Genomic DNA, 27,824 nt, shown 5'->3' with positions numbered 1-27,824 from the left:
TGTTTTCGAAAGAGCGTGCCTGAGTGGTTAACGTTACGAAACGAAAGTAAGGAAAAAGATGGAGCATTCACCAGGGAAATTTCTCTGAATTTTCTCATTCCTACTATTATGTTGACCTATAATAGTCTTCCGGTCTTTTGTGAGTGGCTGAGACCTATGGAAATACATGTCCATCCATTCCTTCACATACCTTTCGCTACAAAATGATAATTCAAGGTGAAGTACAGCTGTGAGGGACTGCAAGAATTGCAATACGGCGATTGCACCTCCAAGAGTTTGTAACCCGTTAGCCAATCACAACGCGAGAAATCTGTCGACCCTTTCCAAACGCGCTCTGGGAGGACAGATTTCGCGCATCGTGATTGGCCATTGAACGCGTCACGGTTGCAAACGCTTGGAGGCTATTGTAAATCGCCTGTATTGGAAGTGTTTCCATCAAGATTATTTGTGTATATGTTTATGAGCATGACTTTCTCACCTTGCATAGTAGGTTGCGGCAGACAAATGGGTCTCACGCTGGGACTGAATGTGACATTCCGACTCAACCGTAAAAGGGCAATGTCGTTATCAAGGTGCCTGTTGAATGCTTCATGCTTTATCAAAGCATCGTCACCATCAAGGCCATACACGAGGGCTGGGTCAAAGTGTCGTAATGAGGCTTCGGATATGTCTATTATACCTACAACAAAATTTGATATAAAGTGTTCGTAATGTTTAGTAGACAAGCATGGTAACTACCCCAATACACGGTGAGGAATTTTATCCTCTAGGCCCTATTCGTACGAATATTGCATTCAGGCGAGGGATTGGGGACAACCATGTATCTAACAGAACACATACACCGGGTGACTGTCAAGATAAGCATCTTTCTCCAGGCACATGTCAAGGTCCAGCCCGTGTCCGCGTCAGTTTATGGTGGTTAAATCCACTGCCGTTTCACCGAAACCTCCTCGCAATAAGCGAACGGACACATGGTGAGCTGAAACATGCGCGCATTGAAAGGTACCTGATGCAAAATGCCATAATGGAAAGATATATGGAAAACTTTCACCACATTTCGCAGGGAAAAGAATTGACCCCTGTGCAGCAACTTGTCTGTGAGCCTTGGCCCGCACACCCTGCGATATCTTAAGTTAACCTCGCAAGTCAACGAACAGGGCCATTTCCTGCAATGGGGGAGCAGGGAATGTACATGTACATGTACAATCATGCGTATATGGGGTAGCTTTGGACTCCACAGAAAAGGTTTTCGACGTTCCTTAAAAAAACCTACAAATCAACAATGACATGAAACAAACATCCATACATTCCTCATCCATGAAGGAAGGGAATTCTCCATTCCTCATCAAATCTTTACACTGCACTGTAGGCAATTGCAAGAGGCACCACCCCTGCAGATTAATGTTGTGATCCAATACACAACACGGCATCTATGTTTGCTTTTGTAAGCGACAACTCGTGCGCTTTTCTCAATTAAAAGTTATTATTATTATTATTGTTATTTATTCATGCCAAAAATTCAATATACATCACAAGCAAGATGGGCATAGGGGAGACAAAAGTAATACGGAATCACTGTGGTCACAGACCTGTCTCCCCACATCAAGATGTGGGAAATTAACAAATTAATAAAATAAGTATACTGTATATACATGTACATGTAAAAACACTGAACATGAAGACATTAAGAATAAATTTTAAAAAACACACATTTAAAAATACTTTATGGCACCTTGTATAAATTAAACAATAAATAAATAAATACATCCAACAATAAAGCGTTACTTCTTCTGTAATTGAATATTTAAAAAGCAGAATAATAATTAAAAAAATATTCAGGATATACACATACAATAAATGACATTATGAGATTGCATATGGGAACAAGAACAAAATAATGAATAGAGGATTGCACTAACAGAACAAGGGTAGCCAAACATGAGGTAAAAAGATATAAAATGGAGATAAAAGAAGAACTTCCACACTACATGAATTGAATAGCAGTAGGCCTAAATGGAAAAACAAAACAAAATTAAACAAATAAACAAGAACAAAAAACAAGCCTAAGAATCAGGGTAAAGGACAGTATTTTTCAATACTGCCAGGAATTGTGAAAAAGGTTTCAAAATAAGAGTGTTAGAAACGTGTTCAGGGAGATTAGACCACAACCGGGGAAACTGATGAAAGCAGGATAAATGAAGAGATTGTGTTCTAGCCTGGAGATGATTAAAACTAACAATATTGGTATGTCTGGAATTCACGGTAACCTTAGTCTGACACATTTCACACTTGACAAGATTAAGAAGACATTTACATACAAGGGACAACACTGCAAAATTACGGCGATTGGATAAAGTTGACCAGTTGAGGATCTCAAGTCTCTCTGTGTAAGACATAACTCCACGTTTCTGACCTAAAATGAATCGAGTGGCACGTCGTTGAATATTTTCTAGCGTATCATCCTGCTTCTTTGTTTGGGGCAGCCAAGCAGGAAGTCCATATTCTACGATGGGGAGAACAAGAGCCTTATAAAGGGCCAGTTTAGCGTGTACAGAGGCATTAAAAGCCACGGTTTTGATAAACCCGAGCATACGATTGGCTGATGAACTGACAGATTTAATGTGGTCATTCCATGAGAGCTGAGCGCTTAGAGTGACGCCAAGATATTTGACCGTGTTTGCTGCTGTGAGAGCAGTGCCGGAAAGAATGTAAGCTGGAAAGAACTGAGCCCGCTTACAGGAAATGTGCATAATTTTAGTTTTAGATGTGTTGAAGGTCATACCATTAGAGGCACTCCAAGCACTCAGCTCATTAAGATCATTCTCAAGTTCAGAGACATCCAAATCTGTACGAATGGAACGATATAATAGTACGTCATCTGCAAACAAAACACAAGGTGAGTTAATGTTGCGGGAAATGTCATTGATGAAAAGGTTGAAAAGTAGGGGCCCCAAAACACTGCCCTGAGGAACACCGGACTTCACCAAAGACCACTCCGAGGTTCGACCAACAAAAGTCACTCTCTGAAGTCGGCCCACCAAGAAATCTTTTATCCAACTCCAGAGAGCACCTCCTATGCTGAACCCAGAAGCGAGCTTATGCAGAAGTGTGTCATGGGGCATGCGGTCAAAGGCTTTGCTCATGTCCAAAAAAACAGCATCAATTCTGGGTGGGTTACGCTGATCAAGCTGTGCGGCCCAAGTATGATAGACATTCAATAATTGAGTGACACAAGATCTATGAGGTAAAAAACCATGTTGATTAGCAGAGATCAGGCAGTAAGCATCCAAATGCCTCAGAATAACATCAGAAATGACTCTTTCCATGACTTTACATACAGTGGAGGTGAGAGCAACAGGCCGGTAATTATTCAAACAACTGCGATCACCTGATTTGAAGACAGGAGTAATGTTTGCAGTCTTCCAGCCAAGAGGAAGGCAGCCACACCTGATGGAAGTTTGGAAGATCCTGCATAAAACTGGCAATATTGAGTCTACAGTATTAGACAAGAATCTCACACCAATCCCATCAGGCCCAGGTGCCTTCCCCTGTGGAAGGGATAAGATAATACGACGGATACTACCTGTAGAAAAATGAATGGTGGAAAGATCATCAATCGGAAAATCACAAGATGGCGGGTTATCAGGTACATTGCTAGGTTCAGAAAAAACTGAGGCAAAATAACTATTGAATGCAGTGGCTATATCATCATAATCAGTGAGTATGTTGTCACCTTGTTTGAAAGACAAAGGAGTGGGTGATTGCCTCCTACTTCTTACATAAGCCCAGAAATGTTTTCTGTTATCATTAGACAGAAACAATTTATCGACATATGCCTTATAGGCTTTACGACTTAAGAACTTAAGCTTATTACGAACAGACTTGTAACAGTTCCAATCTTCAAGGGATCCAGATGATTTCGCTTTCTTGAAGAGCTTGTGTTTCTGTCTGCAGAGGCGTTTCATGTCAGGGTTAACCCAAGGGCAGTTTCTTCGCTTCCGTGATTTTGCTGATCTGCTGGGAAGTGCATCCTTCATGGCTGCGTAGACGATGTCCAAGAACCCTTCCGAAGACTCATTGATATCACCTGTGTCCAGGAACAAGTCCCAAGGAGCATACGCCAGTAAAGCATTTAGGTGGTCCACTGACGCCTGGTTGTATGTGACAAATTGCCTAACTACTGATGACGGTGGAGGAGTACGGCGACAGTTTAGTGTGATTTGGACTGCACGGTGATCACTTGAAACAGGGTTCGGGACTGTTTGAACGTAAGAGACATGTTCAGGAGCCCTGCAGAAGACTAAGTCGATTATGGAGCCCGTGGAGTTGGAGTTGGTGCTCGGACGCGTGACATCACTCACTAGCTGAACAAGGTTCAGCGAGTCAGCAAAATCACACAATGCCAAACGATTGGGAGAGTCAGGTAGATCAGGATTCCAATCAACATTAAAGTCACCCATCAGGAGAACATTGTCGTACCTTGTACGAATCCAGTCCAAGTTGGATGCCATGTTGTTCAGCTTATTCCAGTAGGATGATGCTTCATTTGGGGGACGGTACAAAGCGCCTACCAGCCACTTGACTTGCCGGAAAGTGCAGCAGACCCACAGAAGCTCAAGATCAGGGCACTCAAGCGCCTCCATGCGGACAGGCTCCAAGTTCTCTTTAATGGCAACCAGCACACCACGTCCTCGTCGTCCAGGACGATCTCTCCTGAAAATTACATAATCATCTGCAAGGCCCAGGAGGGAGTCACTATCATGACAGTCGAGCCAGGTTTCAGTTAAGGCAAGAACATCGGGTTCACTGTCAGCAGCAAGAAAGGAGGCAATATCAAACCCCTTGTTACACACACTGCGTGTGTTAAGTAGCAAGGCAGTCACCTGCTTTGGCCTGGGTACTACAGCAGCATCACTCAAACTAGCACTGGTCATTCTACATGTTCTAAGTGTGGTGGGTAGTGATGGTAAACTACAGTCCAATATGCCAGGGAGTTCATCGAAGAGACACCTGCAACACAGCCATGTAGAGCTGCTAGAGCTCAATTTCTCGTAGTCAGCAATGCTAATACGAGCACACTTGGCGTGAGTCCACAAGTCACATGTATCACAGCAGATGCCGCGTTGGTTTGATTTCACTGGCTGATCACACTGAGTACAAGGGTACTTTACAGGGCCGGGATTGGCTTCGATGTCACCAGCACATAAGATTGGACGAAAGCAAGCTGAGGAGTTGTGATAGTAGGCGACAGGCCTACTGAAGAGCTTCAATTTGTGCCGCGACGAAGGACTGTCATGACTGTTGTCAGGGTGGCACTCAAAAAACAACATGGCGGCATACTGTCGACAATACACGTGTGACACATAGCAAACGCACACGTCATCATACTCACGGCGACGGGTCAACAAACCTCCACTTGTAAGCCTCAAAAAACCACTGACAAACACGTTTCCCGGGAGAAATCTCAGTCCAGTAGGTGCTTCAGGGTCAAATGTGTACGCAGACGTCAAATTCTGAGGTTTCAGGCCATTACAAGCACAGCAAACGACGATCAAACAGAGCGCGAGCACGAAGGTACGTGTGGTCGCCATGGCGCTCTTGAAGCATGAGTGTTGTAAGTGAGCGTCACAGTATAACTGAATGTTATATTATTAAATATTTTAAGAACTGCTGCACAAAGCAAACGACAAATGTGAGAAAGATTGAAACTCCTGGAGAGCAGCTGTGTCCTCTTTCGTGTTCCGAACAGCGCCATTCACGCGTGTACGTGTAGACCTGGTGTCCACTTCCTAAAGGAGTTTACAACTGCGCTTGTGTGAGAGGATTGCAGAACCAGACTACACCAACTTGCATGCATTACGGGGTCACCGAACAAAAACGAAACGCTCCCCATAAATGGACAAGAAAAAGCCATACTTTATCCTTGGCCAATCAAAATAATTTTTACATAGATGGAAAAAGAATCTCTCCTAGTTTATTGTGGCGTCCGAGCTGGCTTAGTACGATGACGTAAACATTTTTGCCGTTCCAAGCAGTGAGCAAACCCACCGGAGAGGCATCTTCCTGTTGACCTCCATAGGAAATACGTGCTTTTACAGATTTTACTCAATTTTTGAATGAAAAAGGCCACACGTTCTCAGATGAAATCTTCATCGGTGTTCAGACCAACGTTAAGAGGAGAAATCAGGCTTTTCAATGTGGAGCGAGACGGTGAAATATAGGCCTACAATTGCCTTTTCCTTTTATGAATGAAAGTGTGCCGAGTGGGCGTTGTGAGCCTGTTGTTTCCCGCGCTGTGGGTCTCGCTGCGGATGCTGTTGAGCAAATGCGCGCAAGTTTTTCATATGATGATGATAATGATGATTTATATTTAAGGAAGAGAAGCATTATTTTATACAGGAAACCAAATCAAGGAATTTTCTACATACATGTTGTATTGACAACAATTTTGAAAAATCAAGCATACTATTCTCGAACAGAGCGCCTAATGCACGCATGCTGATACGGTCAGGGGGTTGAAGGCCGCACGCTTAACATCAAAACAATGCCAGATTCCGTTGAAACATTTGCACTGAGCTGGAGTTGTTTACGTGTATGCCAAATTTCTTTTTAAAAATATGGTACTGGGAAAGCCGATTTCTCAGGAGGCAGACTCCAGGCTGTGAGATAAATAACCCGGCTCTTTTGGTATAAACATGAAGCAAACATCAACCTTGCGTCCGAGACGCTTCGTTACTACGACACCCTTTCCCAAAAAACTTGTAAGCGAATTTTGGTCAAATGTTAGAGAAATATTTGGAGATTGAACAATTGAATCAAATGAGATGCTTTTTTGATGTTTGTGGGGTTTTGTTTTGTTTTGATTTGTTTTTTTTTTGTTTAATTTGAGTTTGAGAAGATCTGTCCTTGAGATGCATTATTGATCCCAGGCACAAAGTCGCATCACTTTAGCTCCGGGATTACTGAAAGAGACAGATTGAGCAAACAATAAAATGTCTACAGAAAAAAACCTATTACTGGGAGATAAAAATTGTTGTTCTAAAGCTGTAACCACATTGCTAAAATCTAGTGAATTTAACCGGTACATCAAGGTTGAAGGTGTCACTGCACCAAAGGGAACAAGTTAGAGTAACATAATTGGAAGATGTGATATTAAAGATTTTTGCCAGACTTCCATAAAAAGAGACCACAAACGCTTACTGGACGAGAAAAAAATAAACACACATATCGTGAAGGTTCAAATTGATGACTCCTTCGTGCTGTCATTTAATACGCATTAGAGATTTTGCTTGCTTGCAGTAAAAATTTGTTTATACAGGAGTTTTTAGTCAAAGCACCATCACTATTCCAGAAACAAAACAAGCAACTTCCTCGCTGGAGGAAGATTCTTTAACGACTGAACACAAATCATAAACATTCACTTGAGATAAATCTCAGTTTACGATCAATCCCATCAACTCAAGCCTTGTTACGCCAATGTTGACAGGAAACCTTTCAATTCTAGAAATTCGAGTATTGCCCATGTACTTTGCGTGATTCAAACAAACTGATATTTTTTCCGCACCATTCTTACCTGTATATACCCTGATGTTTGCCACTTCACACCTTCTGAAGCACTGCGCTGCAGACAGGACCCAGTTAGGAGCAATGAGGCTGCCACCACAAATAAACCTGGGCTGAAAGAAGAAGTATACGAAAGCCATAGAGTGCCATCAAGTATATTTTTTTTGAAAACGTGAAGCAGATGTTTTCCAAGTTTGTTTTTACGAGGTACATTTTCTAAGTCTGTTTTACGAGATCAATATTTTTATAAAATCGTTCCCTGTAATCTTTTTTTAGAAACTTTGTTTCTATTGTGGGAAACGATTGGTTTCACGAGATATATATTTTTTTACAGAGTTTTACAAGATTAATTTTTCTAGCTCCAGACTGGGACCCAGTTTATTGGACTACTTCCGCCTTCCTCGCCCCACGACGGCCCAGTGGAGAAAAAGTGGAGACTTCGCAAAATCGCTTCCTATGAGCCCCACTCACCCGATCCAGTCATTGATCTATCAATAAGGGCTATTTTTAGTTCGTTTCTGACCATGAAATTTTGGTTTCTATTGGTCATCTAAACACGGCCATTCGTTCACTGCAGAGATTAAGTCTCCAGGTCGTTTGACGGGTGATACACGTAGTCCACTTCGTAGAAGTGTTATTTGAATGTGCAGTCACTATTGAGCCTTCTGTTCACATTGCTAATCCTTGGCGTGTATCTGTCGCAATAATATTGTGTACATAATTATGACGAGTTTTGGGAAGGGTTCTCTTTTTATCTGCATACTGCTACGTGTATAAGTCTTTAGGAATGTTCAAATACCTGAACGACGGCCTGGTACCAGCTGCAATATTTAAAGAGCTTCAAATGCATAACCTAGTAAAAAGCACTGCCAAATTTAAATCAAGTGATGTAATGATGCCATCATCATGACTGGTAAAATTAGAGAAAGCAAAAGGGAAGCCGTGTATGCCTACCACACAGTCATCACATCCTGCAATGTTCGGATCACAAAACAAAGCCACTTGCCAGGGCCAGTTACCACTCTCTGAAAATTCTCCGCCAACTATTCTTGGCGAACGCCGGTCGCTTGGGCGTGTGTTGTATCCGCATGGTGAGTAGTCTGAAAAATAAGGCGTTTCATTTAGAAGGTATCATAAAGAGGCCCAGATTCAAACAAAGTTCCTAACTGGATCACAAATTTTTTTTTTCAAGAAATCAACTCTCTGTGATATAGTCAACCATGATTCCCTTTGAACCAATTCTAGGCAGGACTTTACAGTCCCGTAGATAATTATCGTCCATCGCCAGTTCGAATCATGCACTTGGGCAAATTCTTAATTCGAGATGTTGACACTAAACACCTGTGCAGCATAATCTCTGCCAGTTATTCTTGGCGAACGCCGGTCGTTTACGCGTGCGTTGAATCCGAATGACGAGTAGTCTGGAAAACAAAAATCACGAGTTTCTTTTAAAAGGTGTTGACCAGAAAGAAATTCAGATCCAGTCCAACTTTGGAATATGAAATTCAACTCTCTGTAGTACAGCTGACTATATCCTGTGACCTGAGAGTTCTCTAAAACCGCCGTAAAACCAGCATTTGTGTGTTCTTGAAAGATTTGGACATGGACACCCGATACTCGATAAGTTCAGAGGGACCAAAACCAAATCTATTCAAAGCGCGTAACAAAAACATTTTTTTAACTGGCCTTTTCTAGCAATTTCTGAATATGAACGGACCATTTAAGATCACTTTGCAGCCACAGTCCCAGGACTTTGGCTTCAGAAACATATGGAATGCTGTCAGTACCAATACGTATAAGTCAGTACGCCCAGGTGGGGTTTTGCTAAAGCAGACTTCAATGGCTTTAAATTTGCTAGGATTTCATTTCAAATGGTTCTCCTCAGATCACTGTCGAAGTTTTTCCCAATCAATTGGCATTGATCCTGTTTGGGAAGCCAAACAGTTTTCTGAAAATGTCATGTCATCCACACACTTCCAGCATTCAGTTTTTGCATCGTGAGCAGCTGAATTCACAAGGATTTGGAAGCCCACAGGATCCTTGTGACGTTATGGCATGAAGCCCCTTGTGCACATTTAATCTGTATGGACCACATACTGTCAATTCTTTTTCTCGAAAAAGCAGGCATTTTATTGGCAATGCATTAATTGTTGTATTGTGCCGCAAATGGTTATTTTGTTGTACATTATCAGACAGTGTGAGTTTTCCTGAAGGAGTACCACACTCGCTGAGTGACTGCCAGGGGCGGGGGAACACGAAAAGTCCGGGGGTATCTTGGTGATTCCGCCACAGTATAATCATTCGTGATATCACAGACCATCCTTTATGTACGCTGCTTATTCACATACATTGCAAGTTAATAGTCTATCCCTCCCTGCGTGTAATTCTGTCATTGCTTTACGCGCGTCATTGAAATATTGGATCTTTCTCCTTCCAAGTTGTCGTGTTAAGCAAGGCAGTTCATTTCTTACTGAATTTCATTGCCACATTTCAACTTGTGCCACCGTTTTACAACTTTTTTTATTTACAGGTTTAGCTTATGCACAGTCATCAAGGAATAAATCTTTGAACCCATATTGATGTCTTGTACTGGTTTATCTGGAGAGGGGTATCCGTTACTCTCCAAGGCCAGAACTCATACAGTGAAACAATATACAACAAACAAGTAAATACAAAAGAAAATACAAAAGGTTACCTAGTTCTTGTTGTGTTATTGACTGGGCGAGAAGGCCCACTTCTCCATAGTCCCTTATGAAGAATAGGTGTTCACTAATAGGGCGGGATGCAATCTCTTGCAGTTCATTTCTGTCTACTTCTGCACCTATTCCGATGCAGTGGATTTGAACTCCGTAGCGACTCCGTAGGGTCGCCGCTTCATTCCGGGCTGTGGCAATGTAGCCACCCACGTTCGGCTTACCTTGATAAACGAAATTGAAATAATTCAACCTTCTAAATGTCAAGCTGCCATGGTGTCTCCCGAAAATGGTGATATTTTCCTAGATATAGAGGTTCTCCCACGTACCGTATTTTTTCTAGGAGGTTTCTAACACCCATTTTAGACAAGCGATCTGGAGTCGCGCCGAACCAAAAATTAAAAGCAAAATTTGAATTATAAGTATGGCAAATGTTCGACGTCTGAAACAATTAGGAGCGACCGGGCGTGTTAGCAGGCGAAAAATCGTTACTTGGAGCCGCTAGCAATGACACCAAGGCGACTTGGTTTCTGGCATCGCTCTTGCCATGAGCCACACCCAATGCAAATGCATGTATAAAGTTCATTTATCTGAAAAAATATTAATGTATCAGCCCGAGTCGCTCTTGATTCTATTTGGTTTGGCGTGACCCTAGAACGCCTGTCTGGAACGGGTGTAAAAATCGTGGATTAACCTTGTGAGTCTAAACTAACCTAAGCGCGTTATAATTACTTACCGCTAATTTTTCTGGCAACGAACTAAGTCTTCTGGCTTTTGGACAAGCTTACACAAGCCAGCGCGAACAGGCTCATTGGCCTGTGAAAGCTTCAATGCAAGTTAGGAGTGTGGTCAAAAAATTGTAACTGATGTAATTCATCGCTCATAATTATGTCTTGCAATACGCTGTGTTTATTTCATTGATTTTACTTGTGACTTCCCTAATCACCATGTTTTCATTGAGCGCAAAATTGCTTTCACAAAAACAAAACAAGGTGAATCCATAGAAACTCATACCTTTCGATCTTGTGCCTGCTCTACCCTCCCTCCTGCCCATTCCTACAACCTTAGGCCAGCTGCGTGCTTTTCTGAAGACCTAGCCTGCGTGCCTGTCTTGAACATGTATGCATGCCAACCTAGTTTCCAATGCTCTTGATTGGAAGGTGTTAGCATGAAGACAGCTACTACCATTCTTGGTCACAGGTCTTGCTTTTGTTCATAGGTCCATAAAAAGAAGTCAAGGTGGGCGTGTAGGCGCAAACACGAGTTTGTAACCTTCTTTCATCGTGGACCCATACTTACTGTGGCTAAAGGTAGCACATGCGGACTGAGAATTAATTTGGTGTACGGACAAGTGATATCCACTGATTATTTTGGATGAAAGACCCCTCTTACCATCAGTGAAGAGGAACAGGTATTTCTTTGCATTTGGCCTGTCATGAGCAGCTGGTATCATGGTTTCGTGAACAAGCTGGAGTGCCTTGCCAGTTGCTGTTCCCTGTCCTTCACAAAGAAAATGTCAAAATTATATTAGGAATGCGACTAGAGCACTGGCGTGATCACACACGCCCGGGAATACCCGCCCCCACAAAAAAAATTGTCACGTGCGATTAAGGGCTGACAAAGGAGTACCTGACATAGTAACGGTTCAGTTGTAGACAACGGATGTCATGTATACCAAGCTAAAACGACAAGTGTTATTACATTAAGCTTTGTACAGTAAGGACGCCTTTCCCCTTTCTTTTCTGTCCTACTCTTTAGTCTGTTCTCCTACAGTTACAACACACAAGTATTATATGCTGTTTGGGGCCCATGGTGGTTTATTCACTCAAGGGTGTACAAAAGCAGTGGACCCTGCCACAACAGGTAATAACAACTGTTTAGTTACGCCACAAGTTTTACGAATTCGGTTAATTAAGGCCTACTCAATTACTTCCTCAAAATGCGTTTATTTTCACTGACGTCTTCATCGACAAAGTATATAGGGAGGAGCAATTTGCTTTGACGTTATCCCAAAGAGATCTTCCACAAAGCTATCGTGGGCAATATGTGAAAATGTGGGGTCTCCGGGCCCCCCGTCGTACCTGTGCTAGGCTGTGGCAATGCAGAATTTGGAACCGTCGTATTCGCACTTGTACAGATTGTTCCGTATTTTTCTTCGCGCTGATGCTGTTCTGCACACGAATCAGATTTCTGATCTCGAGAGAAAAACTACTTCTTAATGGGCACTGGCTTACTTATATAACCATACAAGAACTGATAGCATGAGGAAAATGTAAAGAACGTTAAGAGGACCACTTCTATCTGGTATTGCATATTGAGCTCCACGACAGCAGGTCATTACTCTGACATTATGGCGAAATCGGTCAAGTTAACACGAATGAACGATGTAAACAGAACACGGCGGTTGCAACAACCAGTGTGTGTTCACTGTCGCCCACAGCATAATTTATTATGCATGATGAAATAATGAATTAAGTGCGGCTGAACAACCTCGTACTCAAGTTCACGCCGATACACCCGCGATAGAAATTACACCACTAACCGTGTTGAAAGATCGAGGTAATAAATGAACCCTGTGGGGTAGATCGCTTGTGTTCTGGCAATCCAGTACACTGTTTGTTATCGATTCTCGACAAAATCGTAATCAATATCTGGGGTTAAAAACTATATGTCACGTACCGAACGGTCTGCTATGGCCTACCGCAAAGAAGAAGGCCAGCATTGCGTTGTTGTACCACATGTAGTGTGTTCGTTCAGTAGGTCTTGTCTGAGTAGCCAAATAAATTAAACCGACTTGAAACTTTACTGGCGACTTTCATTCAGCTGATTTCACTCGTCTTTCTCTGTAGAGCTCAGAGAGGCGATGTTTAGCAGTGGTAGCCTTGTACTGGGGCGTGGTTCTGTGTGGCAGAGACCGACAGGCCTGTGGTGCTGTAGCACAAGTTTGAGCGATAACTCTAGCCATTAGAATTTTACTAAGCCTTGTTAATGTGTTGATGTGGATTGGAAATCCAGTGTTGGCGGTAGCCATTAGTTTGGTGAGCGATTTGCTGCCCCAATTTTGAGGAGAAAAGGCAGGCTGTGACAATTCCCAGTGTATTGTAAGACCTCAGCAGCCAGTATATACTGTAAGAGATCTTTTAAATTATTTAATAATATTTAACCAGTATTTTCCTTTGTTATAAAAACGTGCTATTTCTGTATATGGCTGTGACAACGGGGAGCTCAAAAGCCAATTTTAGTGACCGTTTTAATGATGAAGCTTCTCCTTTTGGGTAAGGAGAATTTGCAGTATGGTTAAATGGTGCATAAATGTTTACCATATGATTTACATGTGTATTAGTGAACGTAGGTTTGATTATTTGATATTCCAGGGCTCCTTATTACGGAGTCGGAGCTCCCGTATTTGGACCCCGTCCAGTACCTTTACACCATCGAGCCAGGTCCTACATTTGTCGGATAGGGACAGCAAGTCCGCCGGGGGGACTCGCCTACCTACCTGTCTCCTGCTCTTTAGTCAAGCCCTGACTCACCTGCATCATCCTTAAAGGATCCGCTGAGAGTCACGTAAGAGTATCTGCGCATCAGACAGGTGACTGGCTATATTTGAACTGTCCGAATCTGGGCTTGCAGTAATTACTAAACAGCCAATCCACATTCTAGTTTCTATGAAACCCAAGGTTTTTTTTTAAATTTAGGATCTGATTATATTTGTAAATAAATTAATTTTCAATGTAATTTGAAGTTGAACAATCTCTTTGAGTGTACGGTGTAATTTGCCGTGTACATATTGCGTGTCAGAGGGTAGGGGGACCCGAGTTTTTGACACACGACAATAAGAACTTGTTGGTTCTGACACAACCGCAGTGTGAAGGCAGGCTGTTCAGCATGAGCTAAAGATGGCAGATGTGCCGCCTACGATGATTATGTACGTTTGTATGGACACGCATGCATTACTTGGTGCTACAGCTCAGGTTTACCTATTTCCTCCGGGTTAACTTGATCAATCAATCCGTCAATCAGTAAAAGCACAATTTCCACAGATGGTTGAGGGTCAGAGACAAGAAATGATATCTGGGCCCAAGAGGCAAACACACAGGCACCATAGCGAGCACGCCGAGGACCATCCGCTCCGCCAACCTACACAAACAAAGACAACGTAAAGGCAAAATCTTATTTTAAGGAAATTAAACTCTTTAATTGTATGGGCAACAGACTGAAATCTTTTGTATTATGCATTTCTATGGCCATGTTTGGGGTTCCCTCGATACAATTAACTGCTCACGTGCATGTGAGCACCAGACATCATTACGTGCACTCTAAAAACTCCCAGGTCAGATTGACCCAGAATTGGGTCCCCGGCATGACCTTTTTCTGGGTCAAAATGTGACCCTTTTTCTGGGTCACATTTGACCCTTTTGGGGTCATAATTTGACCCGGAAAAGGGTCACGCAATGGGACCCAACTCTGGGTCAATCTGAAGCTTTTAGAGTATGGGTTTGTTCTGAAAAGTATCACTGTAAAACACTGAAATCTTATTTCTCCCATCAGTTGCGGAAGAAATCCCAAACGGCAGCTTTCTTCAGCCCTCAAAACGTTACCAACACACTGCATTGTGGCAACATTTAAAAGTAGCATATCCAAATGTTGGGATGGGATATGTGGCTTTTTTTGAAACTATAGGTCAACTTTTTGTTTTAATCTTCACTCCCTCAACCCAAATACTCTAGAGCCGTGCAAAGTGTTGATGCTTTCAATTATATGTAGTACACAAAATGTCTGGTGGTTCAGACTCCCAACGCGAATCACGATTTCCCTGTGCAGCTCTTGCTTGAAATAAACAAAATACAAAGTAGACAACTACCAAACCGTAAACAAGCAAAGCAAAAACTACAACAAAGAAAGTCTATGGTGAATGCTTGACCAACAGTTGCCAAACTTCCTTGATGAACGACAGACGTTTGGTGAAGTGAACGTTTAGTTGTCTGACCGTAAACAAGGCCCACATCATCAACCCCTCCCACAAAACTTGAATGTCACTGCCACAATTGTGGGAAACAAAAGTCTTGAACTTATATGCATACAACTACAGCTTATACACATTAGAGATCCCTGTACAAAATAAAATGTCATTTATTCTATAGACGCTAGAAATCCCTGTACAAATGTGGTCATTATTATTTCCATCACTTTTTAATTTTTAAAGGCCTATTGAATGTGCTTTAAAGTACTTGTGCACTTACCTTTAAGATCTTAGAAATTACTTCACGGAATTCGTAGTCTAAAAATTGATACTTTCAGCAATTTCGTTTTGCATGTACTTACCTTGCTGACAAGGGCTTTAGCAAGGGCCAAACTATACCGGAAGTGAGCTTTTGGAATGCTGCCTGAGGCATCAAAAACGAAGTAGATGTCCATTCCTTGAGAGTATCCAGGATCTATGAACCTGCGTCGGCGGTCTTTGGGGCTGTGATCGATGATGGGAGCTTGAAGATCTGCTACAATGCCCTCAATTTCACGGTCAAACCTTGCCGCTATCTTAAGGGTGTCTTCGAAGTCATAGGGTCCTGTGGGGAGATGTGTTGTACAGAAATCAAGAGAATAACATGTGCTCTGCCGGGGACGCTGAAACAAACAAAACTGAAGGCGGGATACATTGCCATTTTCCATTCTCCCAAGCCGGTCTTAAGTCACCGCTCAGGACCGACCTACTATTCCTACACTACCTTTTGAGTCACGAATTCAAAACAAGTTAAAACTTACAAAATATTCGTCGATTATGGCCTCTAATTTTCCTTTATATTGGTTTTGGTATGTTCCTCTCGCGATGTAGCAGATTGGTGAGCACGTAGTGCGTAATGCGTGAGGTGGTGCATAGCCAGCCGATGTTCTATCAACTGTTTAAGAACGGCCACGTGACAGTCTCTCGTCCAAAGGGATAGCCTAAATTATCTTTATGAATTGAAGTTAATGTACTGACAACACAGGCCTTTACCGATGTGCATACCATAAAATGACACCTAAACAAAAAGCCTCCTTTTGAACTAATCTTCATCTTGTATCAAACTGAAACCGTCTTACGATGGCCAGGTCCCATAAAGCAATTTCCATTAACAACGTTGAGAGCAGTACTTGACGAGAGAACTGGGGGAACATGGAAGTAAGTTTTGCTCTATTTGAGACCCAATCGATCGCTCTTCGGGCCTGGCCACATTCACCTGCACACTGCTTTGTGTGACACAGTCCTTTTAAAGTGTCTAACTTTGACAGGTTGGTGGCTCCCCACTCCAAGCTCTGGTCTTGAGGCATTCTCTCTGACGCGATCCAATCAACACCTTGTTTCCCTTGCATTCATAGGAGACTATTTCTCCCTCTCGGAAACGCATCTTGTGTGCATTGACCATTCGCCCACCAATGGGAATACCGGGGTTTGGGCAGAAGAAACCTGTCGAAAGAACAAGATTGTGACAATATCTGCGCTATATCCATAGTCCCGTTTGCACTAAACATGCATGGCCCTGTTACCTTTTGACAAGCGCCTCTGATTTGCTTTAGCTTGGTCAAAAATAAAAGCAATGCTACCACAGTCCCATTGGCGTAAACCGAAGGGGGGGGTACGTGGGGAGATATGTGTGTGCCCCTCTCCCCTCTGAATATGTAACATGAACTGCCTTCGTGTACACGCAACAGCTCAGGTGACAAGCTTTCAGCAACGCCCCCCAAAAATGTGTGAAATCCTACTCAAAATCTCACGCCAAACGTACCTGTACTGTACCAGTTCTGTGGCCTGTGTATGCAATATTCTGGTTTCAGGTTTATGTATACAAGTAAATAATATAGAAGTTAACAAAACTTAAACTTAATTTATAATTGTATGGGGAGGTCAGACAAAAAGCCGAAGCTTGTACTGGGTCTGTCCCCTGAAGGAGAATTCATGTAATTTATACAATTCCTAGCGTAAAACATTGATAATATAAAGATGTGAAGGTCTTCGTCACCTAAGTTTACAGGGAATAACCATCCTAATCCTTAGTTTACAACTTTAGTTACAACTTTGTCAGACATATTTGCTGAAATGTTGTGCCCTTAATACGGGTGATTCACAATAGTGCGCCTCCAAGAGTTTGCAATGCGTTAGTCAATCACAATGTGCGAAATTTGTCGACCCAAAGCACGTTTGGAAAGGGTTGCGTGTTGTGATTGGCCAACGTGTTGCAAACTCTTGGAGGCGCACTATTGTGAATTGCGCGTATTGTCATTATCATTATCGCTACATTGAGTGGAGGTTTTGTTTGCTCTGATTTGATCATCTAGGAAAAGGTTTCCAGGAATGTACTTGCGAAAAAGAAACACGTATGATGCCACTCACAAAAGATAATGATTGGATTATGGCACATCTAACACAAGGAATCCGTGTACCTAATTGTCTCATAGCATTTTTGACAAGTTATTCCTCCATTTATTTCACATATTTTTATTTATTTGTTGATTTTTTTTCTACTCGTAAGCGATGATTTTGTAGTGTTTGGCCGTTATTGTTTGGGCGAATCAAGTGCATTTATGTTCTTTGAATCACTCCACCGTTGTGACGTACCGAAGAAACTGAAACCCGTTTTAGACAGGTGTTCTGGGGTCACGCCAAACCAAATAGAATTAGTTTCAAACAGACGAATTTAGGCCTAATACATACATGTACATTGACATTGGGTTAGGCCAATGAAAGGAGCGACGTCTGAAATCAAGGCGCCCTGGTGTCGTTCCGAGCGCCCTCAAGTGTCGAAATTTGCTTTTATTTTGGTTCGGCGCGACTGACTCTCTAGCACCTGTCTGAAACGGGTGTTAGACATGTCACAATGAAATAGGTACACCAAATACACCCCTTGACCCCGGCCTCCAAGACATGTCCCTCAATCTTTGTATCGGTCGAACTCGGAAATAAGTGAAGGTGCTTACAACTTCCAGTGTTCGTACGTCTAAGCCACTTTTAGCCATCATAACTGGCTTGCATTTCTACCTCACTGCTCAACTAGGGCTTTGATCGATTTTTGGCTTTTTGGAATCGCTTCCGTGGTTACCAATTTGAGATGCATCACATGACTTACTCTCATGATCACACGTTGTGAGCGTGCCGTTCCACATCCCATCAGGTTGACAGAACCGAACCGCTGATCCTCGGAGGCTGTAGCCGGACCGGCAACTGAACCTTACACTTCCTCCAACGTTTGTAGATTCCAAGTACCTACCGGCTTCAAATTGGATGTCGCCCGGGTCTGGACATTCAACTTCTGTTGATCGAAACATGAAAATTGTTTAAAGATTTTTGATGGCATCCATGTTTATTTGTATGAGACTTGCACGCTAGTTTGAAAATACTGCAACCAATTTTAAAGGTTTGAGAGCAATGGTCGTGCACAAGTTCGCGGACGTAAGGTCAAAACCACACTAACAGACTCACAGAATTCAGCAGAATTCCTTATTCTAGTTGATTTAGACTTGCAAAACGGACAGACTAGCAAATATTCATATATTCTTTACTGGAGCCTTGCTCTTTTGACTCGAAATTTTATGTTAGTGCAAGGTAAAAAGGCGAAACCTTGTCTGTAAATAAAGCTTTATCGTAACAATTTAATAGCTAAGTGAGTGGAGAGGCGTATATGGAGGGAAAGTTTACATCTTTTGGTGGAGTATTTTTCTCTTGTAGCTTAAGATGTACTGAGAATGTACCTGAGCAGATCGGATCGAGATCTGACCATGTCTGGTTGGGGAAATCCAAACTTGGTCCTGAACATTCTCTCCAGGTCTTGCCAAGGATGCGATAGCCTGCATCACAGTGGTAGTCCACCACCTCCCCCAACCTGTAATTCCTGTTCTCCATATTGCTCTGCAGATGCTCGATGTCTGCTTCACTCTCAAGAATTGATGGACATATCACCTCTGTGACAAAATCAACCACCGGCAATCTATCTAATAATCTTTTTATACATGTCTTATAATGTGCAAGTGGAAACCTCTTGTAATCAGGCCATATACATGTATCTAACTAGAATCATGATCATTCGGCCAAATTTTATTTTTATGGATTTGTTTCCAACAACTGTTTGATCCGTGGCAAGATGCAAAAACAAACCAAGTGGAAAGACAAATGAAATAAATCAACAAGTTCTCTAATGAACCCCCCAAAAAAGTGATTTCATTCCATTTGATATTTTCTGTTCAAATTGTGAATGCACGTTTAAATCAGTCTCAGTTCGGGGAATATGCAATAAAAAAGGAAATTCAAAATGCGATAAAGACAGATTTCCTTTGATTATGACTTTGTTTACTCACTGCTACCGTGTTAGTTCGTGGAATCTTACGTCTGCCCCCACAGTTTGGATGCCCCGCTCCACACACCCACTTTGAGCCAGGTCAGAATAAAGGATGGGTGGCACTTTGACCCCAGCACAATGTTTTGTCAGGGAATCTTCCGGGGTTTCCCCCCATGCCGACAGGTACAAATCTCAAATTACCACATGAAGGGTTTCATTCTAAAATGAGATATACAAATACACCATCGAAACACGTGAGCAATCTTTCCACAATTGTTGAATATTCGAATAACAAATAGGCCTACAGTATGTACATGTACCAGGTCTCCCTAATTAGTTTTCATTGTTCTGACTCATTGAGTAGCTCCTTCCTTAGTAAAACCTGAAGGAGCTGGCTGGAGGTAACTAATTAACCACGAAGAAGAGGTGAAATTCAGAGAAGGATGGAAATGGCGCTTGTCTTGTTTTGGAATTAACTCTTTATCTGTATAGTGGACGACGGCCATTTTCCGTTACTAAAGCGAACAATATAAATGTTGATTCATTGGCAGGGTGCCTCAGGAGCTTGAAGACTAAGTGTTGCACTTATACCTCTGCCCCTTTTCACTGTAATTTTTCTTAGTACGGTGGAAGGTTGTGTCTTAAGTTGTTTAAACCGTTATGATCACGGATCCACATGTGAGTCTGTTGGCGGGTTACACCCAGGAGAGGACCGTAACAGCAAAAAGTGATACATAAAATCTGTGTATTCGTTTTAACGCAAGTCAAAGAACGTCTGGTTTTGGTCCCTTGCCAGCATGGTCCATGGAAAGGTAGCCTGAAGTTGATGTGCTTGCAAAACTACTGGACGTGACATACCAGAGGGCAATTTTCATCTCAAATATGGTTACAACTGCTTTCTGGTTCTGTAACAAGAACTGCATGATGTGAGCTTATGAAGGACCAAAATTAATTTTGCAAAGCCGATTTCTTCGGACTAAGTTGCTGCTGCTGGGGGCGGAATGCACCCCCACGTAAGTTGTCCCATGAACTGACTTTTTAACAATACAGAAAGGACTACAGACCTTCGAAGCCTACACATCTCAGGCATCTATTAAAAGCCCATTATCAATAAATCTGTGTGAAATCAAACACAAGAACGACGCATGATATGATGTCGTGTTTGTGTACGTGCGTCGCTGGTCGATTTCAATTAAGATCGAGACCACACAGTTTTTAAAAAGTAGGCTTCATTCTGTAAATTAGGCGGCTATGAAATCAAAGCAAATGGCCTTACCTGAGCATGACGCTGCTGTAAGTAGAACCGTAAAACTGATGACAGTCTTTGCGACGGAATAGTCCATCTTGACCCACCCTCCTAGATCTCAGACGACTGTAATCAGTCTAATGAAACTACTTTTCTCAAACTGGATATTGAACAATTCACATGGAATGATCTGAGAGCACCACACGACGGTCCGGGTTGCAAGGCCAGTACCAATGCTTGCAGCACTGTTGCGGCAGAATGCTGCACGAAGTGACGAACGTGACGACCAGAAGAAGCATGGAGGAAGGACACAGAAGGAGTTTGAACTACCCAGGCTACAACATCTGGCCAATTACCGCTTTCTGTTATGCCGGTATGTCAACAGCCAGAACGCGTATGCTTGCTACGCACCACCTGTTTCACAGCCATAAGCCCCTTTGGTCCCTATGATCATCTCCACAATTTTTCGCTGGTAATCTGCATCCTTAAAACGTTGCGTATTGCAGTATAGGAAGTTGAATATTCATGCATCGTTGGTGCCTGGTATGATCTGACAACAACATAATTTAATGCTTGCGCAGTTGCTTGTATTCGGCTGTTTGCCATTTGTTTTCATGTGCAGTTACTGCCCTTATCGAACGCTTTCTTCTGGACTTATATTAGGAATAAATAGCCATGTTGTTTATAAGATCTTGTGTGTTATTTGAATCATTTTTATTACTGAATTTACACAAAAAGGTATTTTATGAGATTTCTTGATCACTCTTTGTGATGAAACAGCGCATTTTGTTTTTTTGTAAACTTAAGTGTCCTGTGGTGGTCAACATGCCGTTGACCAGTCTTAGAAACTGATGTTTCGGAGTGACAAAATAAAATTACAAACATTGCATGGATATTGGAAAAGTGCATCAAAATCTTTAAAAAAAAATTATTCACGACGGCAAAAGTAAATCTAATGCTAGATATTTTCTTTCTATTTCCCGGTCACTGCGACAAGTTGCAGTTAATTGCAAAGAAAACTCCACAAACTTATTACTTGGATATTAATTACTGGCCCCAATTGTCTGGCTAAGCTGCAGGCAGTAATCAGGCATTTGGGGAATATTTACTATTGTTCGTCTGACCGGGCGGCGATGATCATCGACCACTTTGATGTGCCAGAGTTGTAACTCCTTCTGCATCCTTCCTCCGTGACCAGAAGTGTCGCCTCTAGTATTAAAGGGACCTCAGCGCACAGATTGGATAGGCCTACGTGTTATGTATCGGTCTCTTAAAGGCACCTACCAACTTTTTCAAAATATGTTCCCAGGAGTAACTCTGTCTACACATAAAACTCTTGTTGAAGCCTATGTAAACTTATGGTTATGGTTCAAGATTTGCTTACGGTCTACGATCACGCTCCAGTACAGTACACAGTACACTTTCTTGCCAGTTTCCACCCCCACTCGTAGACAAATCTGTATCTGCCCCTGATCCGTGCAGTCACCTCAAACATTGGCTTGAAAGAACATCAGACTTAGTTTGAATAACAATCCCAAATAGATAGGCAAAACGAAATATCAACCATATTTCCACACCTCCCCCTCCCAGGATTGGTTTAAAGTTGTCACCAACCACCCACACGTCGGCAATATCCAAGAAAAGGATACCATGCTCTTTACAAGCAATTCCAGTTTCTGTGGACAAAATGAATTTGCCATTTTACATGAATGGCACATCGTTCCCCACACCTCAAAAAGACACAATCCTCTGTGCGAAGCAATACAGCAATTCCTCTGAATTCACAGTCTAGAAACTCAAAGACAATCATAATCCTTTTTGCTCTCGGTAAAAATTAACCTTTTCTAAATTAACCTTATATTCGTGACATGACATTTGGATGTCAGAATTACGGTCACCACCTCCCCCTTCCATCGGTCTGTCTCTTTCTCTTTCCTGGTAAAACCACTTTCAAACCCGGATGCGGTTGGCCTTAACCTGTATGTTCTTGGTATCTTCTCTTTAGAGATCTGGCAAACTGACTGTAAATCAGTTATCACTACAAAAAATATGATATCCTTAAGGAGTCGTTGGTGTACAAATGGGAAAACAAACTTCTGCCAAGAACTGAGCTGCGCATTTGGGACACATGTCGAGGTAAGCAGGTTGGATAGGGTTAAGTGTTTAGTTTTGACTATTGTTTGTGGATGCCTGGTTGCTATTGTGCGGTGCTGTAAAATGGTAAACGAAAATGAATTGCTGGGGTGGTTAGGTCGTGTCATGTTAGATTCAGATAGCCGCTTACAGGGAATAGACTCTAGGTCATTCGATTTTGATTTTTAAAAAGTCTTGCTAGTAGGTATCGATGATTAGTAAGGACGTTCCAGTTCTTGGCCGGAGCCACCTATTTATGTTTTTATTTGTAATGTTATGTTTTAAAAAATGGACAATCTTGGCTGAAAAACATCACCTTTAATACAACAGGCATCTCAACCCTGTCCAAGTTTTTATTGACTAAATAAAACCTGTATCTAAATACATGTAATGGAAATTGTGTGTTAGCTAATCAGCAATGTGTTTAATTTCATTTTAGTAATTAAAGGTAACCACGACCTTTGGTACACAATGTCGAACTTATAATCTAACAGAGTAGCATTTTGAAAAAAAAATTATATTGTTTTATATTGTGCTTCCTTCTTTATGATTAATCTTTCTGAGTCTTTGAAATGGAACATTTTGCGGCTGCTTTCTAATACACGGTGGGCTACCGGGTGATGCAGGTGCTTTCTGTCACTCCAGGGGGCCACTTGTTTACGGTGGCGGCACGATATGATGATGTCTTAACCTGCTGTAAATCAACTGTCTATCCGGTCGCTGACTCTCAAAAGTTAAAAGGTCGCCACTTGATTTCCAGCAATGTGTTAGCCTGGTGCCCTTGAGAACGATAAAGTATAGAGAGCAAGTCGTGAGGATGGGTGGGTGGTAGAATGAAGGTGGGTCTGGCGACCTGCCCCCTCCCTTGTCTTCTGCTTATGGGCGTCACCGGGATTTTTATAGGGGGGAGCCAACCGTTTGTTTTCGAGGCGATATTTATTACACAACATTTTGGGGAGAAAGTCTGTACTTTCCTGTTGGAAATTCCTTCCCCACATTAAGTGTAGGTCGGGTCTACTAGAGAATACCTACTAAAACAGTCACTACATATGCAAATTTCCCATGCACGTATTATTAATTCGCTGAAAAGATTTGATCACCCATGGTGCACCCTGACCTCCCACAATGCAACGCGGTCTCGACGCCATGATTGTCCTTTTCGAAAGCGACTCAAAAGGTCGGAGCCGGAGTGGGGAGGACGGGCAGGAGAGGACTGTTTGGGCAGGTATTCTCAAGTAGACCTGACCCACACTTAATGTGGGGAAGGAGTCTGCGGCGCTCCACCTACCAAAACAGTCACTACGTATGCAGAGTAGCACCGGTCTAGGTGGGGAGATGGCAACAACATATCTAATGCCGAGAATAGACTTTTACATGTAAACAAGGAGGAGTGTATAAATTTAAAAAGTGGTAAAAAAACTTCATAATGACTTGTCGTCCGTCCTACAAGAGGTCCCTTTGACCTCTGCGCTGCAGATAGTAGGACTGTCCTGCCATTTGCGATGTCGCTCTGCAGGACATCCCCCAAATAGCAGGAGGTAGGGGAAGACTTCCAACTTGCAGTTTTGCAGATGTTTGCAATGGAAACATCTCGAGAGTAAGACCAAGATGTAGATACTGCTCTTATGTCATGAACCCTGATGTAGTAATGACTATGTTTATCAAAGCTTAATGGCTAGACTGGGTTAGCAAATTTAATGGCCGAAGCTGCCAAGCAGGTAATAGTGTACCGACACCGCTGGACAGTGTGGTCTCATGAAATTGGCGGAGTTAACCCCAACAGTCCCAAATTCTCGGATTTCAATATGATTTTGCATACACCCTGGGGGGTTAGGTTTAATATCGTCCCTCTCATGCTATCGTTTTAGTCAGGTACCACTTCAGGACACGAACAGGGCCCCAAACTTTATCCGCATCGTCTCCAGAATGTAAGGAGGCGGAGAGTGTAAAGATATTAGAAGGATCAGGTGAGGGAGTATGATCCTTCGTCAGGAAGCCAATCGAAGGAATGAAGTGAACACCATGCAGTTCCCACCATAGATGGCAATCGGCAATGCGGAGAGCCTATAGTTTGCTGCCTCCTCAGGGGATAAACATTTTCAGGAGAAGGGCCAACCTGACACGGGTGTGCATAAAACAGGCATTATTAGGGTTCAAAGGAAGGACCAGAAAGCATCTAGAAAAGCTAGCTGACGTTTTTATGGCTAGACCAGTTTCCCAACAAGGGGACACTGGATAAACATATCATACAAAAGGTGATAGAATGTCATGTTGTTAAGGGCAGTTGAACCGATTTTGAAACCAACATGTATGGTAACTTGGGCTGACCTGTAGATATGAGTTGTAGATACTTGTAGCTCCGAGTGAAAGAAGTAAATGTACAAGAGGAAGTCTGTTATAGCACTCACAGGAGCATTAGCTAGAGCCAAAGCCTGACTATCGACGCACATAACAAAATGCTTAAATCTGCTGTCACAAAGTTGAAAGGTGGGCAGATGACGTCCCATCCGGTTACGGCTGTACCGTTACTAAAATGGCGTATTTACCGGAGCTACGATCCAGGAAGTTGGTCCGGAAAGTGCTACCGTGTGGATTACGTCTGGATGCCCACGCCGTAGATATGTCGGATGCAAGGTCGCATTTGCATATAACAACCGCCTGGAAAAGTGGGGCAGAGGACGCCGATAACATCGGTGTCATCTTCAACCAAAGACACGGTGACTTTGCTTCGACTGAAGTAAAGCCGTGCTACATTCGAGAACTGAGGGTGCCCCATAGATTGGCGGGTGGTTAAGCGGAGGACCGTCAGGCTGGAGTGGACTCGGACGCGTGCCAAGTTCTGGCTAGAGACTAAAATATCCCCACGCATGAACGATCAAGCGGGAGTTTTGGAAAAATTGGCCCGGGAGATACCAGTCATGCCATGTCGTTTAAACAAGTCGTGGCTGATGTGTTCCTCTGGCAAAGCGGCTTACGGCACTTGAATCATGTCTCACTGAAGAAGACAGAAGCAATCGAACGGAGTGAGGGCGTTGATGGAATCAAGTTCGTTCTTCTCGGAAGACAATGCTGGTTGCCCAATTGGGGACACGGAGCGGCCTGCTCCCGAGGGAGTATGCCCGGCTGGTGCGATTCAGGTGTGGAACCCTGCCCGATGTAATCATGGCTCGCGGCCGCAGAGGGCGGAAGGGCCTGGTCCGCCTGAAACGGGTCTGGGGCGGTGGAGGCTGATGGCGGTCTAACGCCGAGGCGACGAGTGCTAGTGATAGAGGTCAGAACTTTACTGATGGACTGGAAGGCCGACATTCAAGCCGCAGAAGTATGTTCGTGGTGGAAGAAGTATTTTGATGAAGACGAGAAGCGCTTACCTTTTCCGGTGGCGGGCGGCCCGACGGCAGAGGTAGCAGACGGGGGCGGGGTGCGTTCCCGATCGAGGTCAACGGAAACTGCAGAATTCTGGGCAGAGAGACCAGTAGAAGAGAGGCCCGATGATGTCTAGCTGAAAGCCTAAGTCACAGATGTGCTGAGATGGCTTGAAGCCTGGGCGGCGGGCGGCCTGGCAGTAGACGGGGCCGCGAGAGGCGGAACGCCCGGGTGCGTTACCGGTCGAGGTCAACGGGAACTGCAGAAATCCGGGCAGAGGGGCCAGGAGAAATGAGGTCTGATGACCTGGTGATGCTGGTGATGTTGAAAGCCGGAGCCGCGGATAGGCTAAGGCGGCTTGAAGCCCCGGAGGCGTTAAAAACCCTGGTATGCTCCGCGGGACCCAAAGAGGGATTAGCAGGTGTTGGGGTTTCATGTAGCTCCACGGCGCACCAGGCGGGGCAGGCCCCGGCACTTGCGGAGAGCCCGTCCGACCGGTGACTTCGGTATATGGCGAGATGGAGTACGCGGGGGGGGGGGCAGAGCAGTGGTGTTCCAGGCCGATGTCGAACGGCGGATGGCACTCTTCGGCGGCGCCAGAGAACGCTGGCTGGAATTCCTCTGGACCATGTCGGGCGAAAGGCGTGGCGTGCCTCACGATGATGGTAGGACGGGCCCCGTAGTGGTGTGATGGGGTGGTCTCTGAGAGTCCCGGCTGGCTTGCCAGGCCAACAATCGACCAAGGAGACAGGGGTCTTGCCAGATCCTGGCGTTGTCCCTGCTAGGGTCTTCCGCAGTGGACCACAGAACTTCCCCGTCAGCTCCGTGGAGCCGAACGAACCAGGGGCCTGGCCAGATCCTGGCTGGAACCCCCTGGACGACGGCAAGGCCTTTTCCTCGTCCTGGAAGCCGGAGAAGGCAGGGGAGTACGACAGATCCTGACAGCACCCCCTGAATTCAACCGGCTAAGGCCTACAATTCCTTGGTAGGTTAGGCACAACCAAGCTGGAACGAACCTCGAAGTACCGACGGTAAGCACCCGCTGGGTGCACATACAAGAAAACTGAAGAAAGAACACAAAAATATACACGCAAGAACACTCTTACCAATAAATGGATAAAATCCAGGTTACACTTTATTTACAAAGGAAGGAAAGGTGATCAAATTGACACAGAATCGTGTAGCGAAAACGGAAGCTCGATAAATCAAAGATGCCTCTAAAGACACGTCCGTTACGTTACAGCGCTGAGAAAAGAACGACAATCATGGCGGCGAGGCCGCGCTGCATTGTGGGAGATCAGGGTCCTCCACGGGTGATCAAATCTTATCTGCTAGTAAATAATACGTATATGGGAAATTTGCATATGAAGTGACTGTTTGAGTAGGTAGAACCCGTAGACTGGTTTATTACTACATGTAGTCTAAAGAGGAGTCTTCACGCCTTGTGGAAGCTTCCCTTGTACATGTATGTTGGGCTTGCTTCCCTTCGAAAAATGACAAAATCCTCCAGAGCCACGA

General features: G+C 43.5%; 1 protein-coding gene across 3 annotated transcripts in view; it reads right to left on the bottom strand.

The window, feature by feature from the left end:
* LOC110989111 (transmembrane protease serine 9-like) overlaps positions 1-21,269 on the bottom strand; it is a 36,531-nt gene extending 15,262 nt beyond the window's left edge. The window contains exons 1-11 of one of the 3 annotated variants that reach the window (XR_015427187.1): positions 20,841-21,269; positions 18,981-19,190; positions 18,359-18,541; positions 16,519-16,701; positions 15,582-15,823; positions 14,237-14,396; positions 11,649-11,756; positions 10,259-10,480; positions 8,518-8,663; positions 7,574-7,676; positions 479-679 (exon numbers count right to left, since the gene is read on the bottom strand). Coding sequence is in view for 2 of the 3 variants with exons in the window: in XM_087143327.1 (XP_086999453.1) it covers positions 479-679; positions 7,574-7,676; positions 8,518-8,663; positions 10,259-10,480; positions 11,649-11,756; positions 14,237-14,396; positions 15,582-15,823; positions 16,519-16,701; positions 18,359-18,541; positions 18,981-19,190; positions 20,841-20,907 (1,825 nt within the window). In the remaining variant the exon portion in view is untranslated. The remainder of the gene's footprint in view (positions 1-478; positions 680-7,573; positions 7,677-8,517; positions 8,664-10,258; positions 10,481-11,648; positions 11,757-14,236; positions 14,397-15,581; positions 15,824-16,518; positions 16,702-18,358; positions 18,542-18,980; positions 19,191-20,840) is intronic. The other 2 variants (XM_087143327.1, XM_087143326.1) reach the window with 2 other exon arrangements.
* Between the last annotated feature and the right edge of the window lie 6,555 nt (positions 21,270-27,824).

This window comes from Acanthaster planci, linkage group LG11 (genome assembly GCF_054643075.1).
Source record: "Acanthaster planci isolate LZ-2023a linkage group LG11, COTS_SCS, whole genome shotgun sequence".
NCBI lineage: Eukaryota > Metazoa > Echinodermata > Asteroidea > Valvatida > Acanthasteridae > Acanthaster > Acanthaster planci.
The sequence above is the reverse complement of the archived record's forward strand: the minus strand, read 5'-3'. Positions and strand labels throughout refer to the sequence as shown.